The sequence below is a fragment of the Oncorhynchus masou genome, chromosome 12 (genome assembly GCF_036934945.1).
Source record: "Oncorhynchus masou masou isolate Uvic2021 chromosome 12, UVic_Omas_1.1, whole genome shotgun sequence".
In the NCBI taxonomy this organism is placed as follows: Eukaryota; Metazoa; Chordata; class Actinopteri; order Salmoniformes; family Salmonidae; genus Oncorhynchus; species Oncorhynchus masou.
The window spans coordinates 93700439-93707938 of NC_088223.1; the positions used below are offsets into that span (position 1 = coordinate 93700439).

At 46.0% G+C, this 7500-nt stretch overlaps 1 protein-coding gene across 1 annotated transcript in view; it reads left to right on the forward strand.

Annotated features, from left to right (window-relative positions):
- Nucleotides 1–7500, forward strand: part of LOC135549435 (stAR-related lipid transfer protein 13-like) — an 85214-nt gene that overhangs the window by 69070 nt on the left and 8644 nt on the right. Inside the window, 4 exon segments of the mRNA XM_064979404.1 lie at nt 134–332; nt 1194–1407; nt 2416–2530; nt 4089–4319. Of these exon segments, the coding sequence (XP_064835476.1) occupies nt 134–332; nt 1194–1407; nt 2416–2530; nt 4089–4319 (759 nt within the window).

The window sequence follows — 7500 nt, forward strand, 5'->3', positions numbered from 1 at the left end:
CCCTCCCCTCCATCTCCCCTCCCCTCCATCTCCCATCTCCCCCTCCATCTCCCCTCCCTCTCCCCTCTCCCTCTCCCCTCTCCCTCCCCTCCCCTCTCCCTCTCCCTCTCCCTCTCTCCGCCTGTCTCTCTAGGTGGGTCTGTTCCGTAAGTCAGGTGTGAAGTCTCGTATCCAGGCGTTGAGACAGGAGTGTGAGACCAGTCCTGACAGTGTGTGTTACGAGGACCAGTCAGCGTACGACGTAGCAGACATGGTTAAACAGTTCTTCAGAGACCTTCCTGAACCTCTACTGACCAGCAAGCTGGGAGAGACCTTCCTACACATCTACCAGTGTAAGAACACACACACACACACACATTTCTGCCTGTTCACCCCGCTATCATCCAGAAGGCGAGGTCAGTACAGGTGCATCAAAGCTGGGACCGAGAGACTGAAAAACAGCTTCTATCTCTAGGCCATCAGACTGTTAAACAGCCACCACTAACATTGAGTGGCTGCTGCCAACACACTGACACTGACTCAACTCCAGCCACTTTAATAATGGGAATTGATGGGAAATGATGTAAATATATCACTAGCCACTTTAAACAATGGTACCTTATATAATGTTACTTACCCTACATTATTCATCTCATATGTATACGTATATACTGTACTCTATATCATCTACTGCATCTTTATGTAATACATGTATCACTAGCCACTTTAACTATGCCACTTTGTTTACATACTCATCTCATATGTATATACTGTACTCGATACCATCTACTGTATCTTGCCTATGCTGCTCTGTACCATCACTCATTCATATATCCTTATGTACATATTCTTTATCCCCTTACACTGTGTATAAGACAGTAGTTTAGGAATTGTTAGCTAGATTACTCGTTGGTTATTACTGCATTGTCGGAACTAGAAGCACAAGCATTTCGCTATACTCGCATTAACATCTGCGAACCATGTGTATGTGACAAATAAATTTGATTTGATTTATAATTCCCTTTCTCAATTTAATGCTTTTCAAAGATATGACTGATCACCTCTTAGTTGGCGTATTGTTTAAAAAATATATATTTTCAGTTTTATGCAGTTTATAAAACTACAGATTGTTCAAGGATATTTAACAAACTAACATGATGAAAAACTCACAACAACGACAAGTCAGTGAACTCTCTCTCCCTCTCTCGCTCTAGACGTCCCTAATGAGCACAGGTTGCAGGCCGTGAGGGCGGCCATCTTGCTGATGTCAGACGAGAACAGGGAAGTGCTCCAGACACTGCTCTTCTTTCTGCGCGATGTCACTTCCTGTGTCGAGGAGAACCAGATGACCCCTATGAACCTGGCTGTGTGTCTGGGCCCCTCTCTGTTCCATCTCAACATACTAAAGAACGGCAACCTGTCCCACAGGTACACACACACACACACACACACACACACACACACACACACACACACACACACACACACACACACACACACACACACACACACACACACACACACACACACTCTTATTCTGAGTGCACAATTTAGAATGAACCGGCCAGGAAGCATTTAGTTGGACGCTGTATACCTGTAAACACGACTGATGAAACTTGAAACACAGAACATCTGCTAACCTGACTGCATTAACAATGTCTATTCTAACAGATGGGGGTTTAGTTTGAACGGATGGGGTTTAGTTTGAACGGATGGGGTTTAGTTTGAACGGATGGGGGTTTAGTTCTAACAGATGGGGTTTAGTTTGAACGGATGGGGGTTTAGTTCTAACAGATGGGGGTTTAGTTTGAACGAATGGGGGTTTAGTTTGAACGGATGGGGGTTTAGTTTGAACAGCTGGGGGTTTAGATTGAACGGATGGGGTTTAGTTTGAACGGATGGGGTTTAGTTTGAACAGATGGGGTTTAGTTTGAACAGCTGGGGGTTTAGTTTGAACGGATGGGGTTTAGTTTGAACGGATGGGGTTTAGTTTGAACGGATGGGGTTTAGTTTGAACGGATGGGGGTTTAGTTTGAACGGATGGGGTTTAGTTTGAACGGATGGGGTTTAGTTTGAAAGGATGGGGGTTTAGTTTGAACGGATGGGGTTTAGTTTGAACGGATGGGGTTTAGTTTGAACGGATGGGGTTTAGTTTGAACGGATGGGGTTTAGTTTGAACAGATGGGGTTTAGTTTGAACAGCTGTGGGTTTAGTTTGAACGGATGGGGTTTAGTTTGAACGGATGGGGTTTAGTTTGAACAGATGGGGTTTAGTTTGAACAGATGGGGTTTAGTTTGAACAATGTATTTTCTAACAGATGGGTTTTAGTTTGGTTGGCTGCTTGTGGTACAGACCAATAGGACTCCCGTCTCATGTTTGCAGTATCACTAACTCCTCCCCTCAGTTACTAACTCCCCCCCTCCTCTCCTCCTATAGGTCCATCCAGAGGAAGTATGCTACTGGTCGGCCAGACCAGAAGGACCTTAATGAGAACCTTGCTGCCACACAGGGCCTGTCTCACATGATCACTGAGTGCCAACACCTGTTCGAGGTGAGACTGTCTGCCTGTCTGCCTGTCTGCCTGTCTGCCTGTCTGCCTGTCTGCCTGCCTGTCTGTCTGTCTGCCTGCCTGTCTGTCTGTCTGCCTGTCTGTCTGTCTGCCCAATGCCTTTTTCAAGAGGTTTTACAGTCCTATAGCGCCTAGCTAATACCTAAGTCAGGATTCACACAAATTACACCGTGCTGACACTGCACTGCACATTTAAAGAGCATGTCACTGACATTTGCAGAAATGGCTTTTTTTTGTTGCTGTGGATGTCTGCTCAAGCATCTTTTAAATGACCTTTTAAAAGTCAAAGGCAGTGCACTGTCTGTCCGTTGCAGTTTGTTTAAATCCTGACCCAGATATAACCTAGTTAACCAGTGTGTTTGAATCCTGACCCAGATATAACCTAGATAACCCGTTTGTTTAAATCCTGGCCCAGATATAAATCTAGTTAACCTGTAAGTTTGAATCCTGACCCAGGTATAACCTAGTTAACCAGTTAGTTTGAATCCTGACCCAGGTATAACCTAGTTAACCAGTTAGTTTGAATCCTGACCAATATATAAATCTAGTTAACCAGTAAGTTTGAATCCTGACCCAGGTATAACCAAGTTAACCAGTTAGTTTGTATCCTGACCAATATATAACCTAGTTAACCAGTTAGTTTGAATCCTGACCCAGGTATAACCTAGTTAACCAGTTAGTTTGTATCCTGACCAATATATAATCTAGTTAACCAGTTAGTTTGAATCCTGACCAATATATAAATCTAGTTAACCAGTAAGTTTGAATCCTGACCCAGGTATAACCTAGTTAACCAGTTAGTTTGAATCCTGACCCAGGTATAACCTAGTTAACCAGTTAGTTTGAATCCTGACCCAGGTATAACCTAGTTAACCAGTTAGTTTGTATCCTGACCAATATATAATCTAGTTAACCAGTTAGTTTGTATCCTGACCAATATATAACCTAGTTAACCAGTTAGTTTGAATCCTGACCCAGGTATAACCTAGTTAACCAGTTAGTTTGTATCCTGACCCAGGTATAACCTAGTTAACCAGTTAGTTTGAATCCTGACCCAGGTATAACCTAGTTAAACAGTTAGTTTGAATCCTGACACAGGTATAACCTAGTTAACCAGTTAGTTTGAATCCTGACCCAGGTATAACCTAGATAACCCGTTTGTTTAAATCCTGGCCCAGATATAAATCTAGTTAACCAGTAAGTTTGAATCCTGACCCAGGTATAACCTAGTTAACCAGTTAGTTTGAATCCTGACCAATATATAACCTAGTTAACCAGTAAGTTTGAATCCTGACCCAGGTATAACCTAGTTAACCAGTTAGTTTGAATCCTGACCCAGATATAACCTAGTTAACCAGTTAGTTTGAATCCTGACCAATATATAACCTAGTTAACCAGTTTGTTTAAATCCTGACCCAGATATAACCTAGTTAACCCGTCTGTTCTTACAGTTTCTAATATACTTCATAGCTGATATACTTCATAGCTGATATACTTCATAGCTGATATACTTCATAGCTGTTTCTCCTGTCCCATTCAGATCCCACAGGAGACGATGAGCCAGTCTCCGAACTCCTACATGGAGGCTGAGTTTCTAGCGCCCCCTCTGGCCGAGCTGTGTAAGACACACGAGGAGGAAGAGGAGGAGGAAGGGTCCTACCACACACTAATGGAGGGGCTGGTGCGGGGCCTACTGAAGGAGGCCCGAGACAAGAGTAAAGGATGGGTGTCCCGGGCCTCCACCGACCACACTGAACTGGCCTTCAAAAAGGTGTGTGTTGCACACTACAGCCGCACACTACAGTCGCACACTACAGTTGCACACTACAGTCGCACACTACAGTCGCACACTACAGCCGCACACTACAGTCGCACACTACAGTCGCAGACTACAGCCGCAGACTACAGCCACACACTACAGTCCGCACACTACAGCCGCACGCTACAGCCGCACACTACAGCCGCACACTACAGTCGCACACTACAGCCGCACACCACAGCCGCACACTACAGTCACACACTACAGTCACAGACTACAGCCGCACACTACAGTCGCACACTACAGTCACACACTACAGTCGCACACTACAGTCGCACACTACAGTCGCACACTACAGAAGCACACTACAGTCGCACACTACAGTCGCACACTACAGTCGCACACTACAGTCGCACTACAGAAGCACACTACAGCCGCACACTACAGCCGCACACTACAGTCACACTACAGTCGCACACTACAGTCACACACTACAGCCGCACACTACAGTCGCACACTACAGACGCACACTACAGTCGCACATTACAGTCGCAGACTACAGTCGCACACTACAGCCACAAATCAAATCAAATCAAATTTATTTGTCACATACACATGGTTAGCAGATGTTAATGCGAGTGTAGCGAAATGCTTGTGCTTCTAGTTCCGACAATGCAGTAATAACCAACAAGTAATCTAACTAACAATTCCTAAACTACTGTCTTATACACAGTGTAAGGGGATAAAGAATATGTACATAAGGATATATGAATGAGTGATGGTACAGAGCAGCATATGCAAGATACAGTAGATGGTATCGAGTACAGTATATACATATGAGATGAGTATGTAAACAAAGTGGCATAGTTAAAGTGGCTAGTGATACATGTATTACATAAGGATGCAGTCGATGATATAGAGTACAGTATATACGTATGCATATGAGAAGAATAATGTAGGGTAAGTAACATTATATTAGGTAGCATTGTTTAAAAGTGGCTAGTGATATATTTACATCATTTCCCATCAATTCCCATTATTAAAGTGGCTGGAGTTGAGTCAGTGTCAGTGCGTTGGCAGCAGCCACTCAATGTTAGTGGTGGCTGTTTAACAGTCTGATGGCCTTGAGATAGAAGCTGTTTTTCAGTTTCTCGGTCCCAGCTTTGATGCACCTGTACTGACCTCGCCTTCTGGATGATAACGGGGTGAACAGGCAGTGGCTCGGCTGGTTGATGTCCTTGATGATCTTTATGGCCTTCCTGTAACATCGGGTGGTGTAGGTGTCCTGGAGGGCAGGTAGTTTGCCCCCGGTGATGCGTTGTGCAGACCTCACTACCCTCTGGAGAGCCTTACGTTTGAGGGCGGAGCAGTTGCCGTACCAGGCGGTGATACAGCCCGCCAGGATGCTCTCGATTGTGCATCTGTAGAAGTTTGTGAGTGCTTTTGGTGACAAGCCGAATTTCTTCAGCCTCCTGAGGTTGAAGAGGCGCTGCTGCGCCTTCTTCACGATGCTGTCTGTGTGAGTGGACCAATTCAGTTTGTCTGTGATGTGTGTGCCGAGGAACTTAAAACTTGCTACTCTCTCCACTACTGTTCCATCGATGTGGATAGGAGGGTGTTCCCTCTGCTGTTTCCTGAAGTCCAAAATCATCTCCTTAGTTTTGTTGACATTGAGTGTGAGGTTATTTTCCTGACACCACACTCCGAGGGCCCTCACCTCCTCCCTGTAGGCCATCTCGTCGTTGTTGGTAATCAAGCCTACCACTGTTGTGTCGTCCGCAAACTTGATGATTGAGTTGGAGGCGTGCGTGGCCATGCAGTCGTGGGTGAACAGGGAGTACAGGAGAGGGCTCAGAACGCACCCTTGTGGGGCCCCAGTGTTGAGGATCAGCGGGGAGGAGATGTTGTTACCTACCCTCACCACCTGGGGGCGGCCCGTCAGGAAGTCCAGTACCCAGTTGCACAGGGCGGGGTCGAGACCCAGGGTCTCGAGCTTGATGACGAGCTTGGAGGGTACTATGGTGTTGAATGCCGAGCTGTAGTCGATGAACAGCATTCTCACATAGGTATTCCTCTTGTCCAGATGGGTTAGGGCAGTGTGCAGTGTGGTTGAGATTGCATCGTCTGTGGACCTATTTGGGCGGTAAGCAAATTGGAGTGGGTCTAGGGTGTCAGGTAGGGTGGAGGTGATATGGTCCTTGACTAGTCTCTCAAAGCACTTCATGATGACGGAAGTGAGTGCTACGGGGCGGTAGTCGTTTAGCTCAGTTACCTTAGTTTTCTTGGGAACAGGAACAATGGTGGCCCTCTTGAAGCATGTGGGAACAGCAGACTGGTATAGGGATTGATTGAATATGTCCGTAAACACACCAGCCAGCTGGTCTGCGCATGCTCTGAGGGCGCGGCTGGGGATGCCGTCTGGGCCTGCAGCCTTGCGAGGGTTAACACGTTTAAATGTTTTACTCACCTCGGCTGCAGTGAAGGAGAGACCGCATGTTTCCGTTGCAGGCCGTGTCAGTGGCACTGTATTGTCCTCAAAGCGGGCAAAAAAGTTATTTAGTCTGCCTGGGAGCAAGACATCCTGGTCCGTGACTGGGCTGGATTTCTTCCTGTAGTCCGTGATTGACTGTAGACCCTGCCACATGCCTCTTGTGTCTGAGCCGTTGAATTGGGATTCTACTTTGTCTCTGTACTGACGCTTAGCTTGTTTGATAGCCTTACGGAGGGAATAGCTGCATTGTTTGTATTCAGTCATGTTACCATACACCTTGCCCTGATTGAAAGCAGTGGTTTGTGCTTTCAGTTTCACGCGAATGCTGCCATCAATCCACGGTTTCTGGTTAGGGAATGTTTTAATCATTGCTATGGGAACGACATCTTCAACGCACGTTCTAATGAACTCGCACACCAAATCAGCGTATTCGTCAATGTTGTTATCTGACGCAATACGAAACATGTCCCAGTCCACGTGATGGAAGCAGTCTTGGAGTGTGGAGTCAGCTTGGTCGGACCAGCGTTGGACAGACCTCAGCGTGGGAGCTTCTTTTTTAAATTTTTGTCTGTAGGCAGGTATCAGCAAAATGGAGTCGTGGTCAGCTTTTCCGAAAGGGGGGCGGGGCAGGGCCTTATATGCATCGCGAAAGTTAGAGTAAAAGTGATCCAAGGTTTTTCCACCCCTGGTTGCGTAATCGAT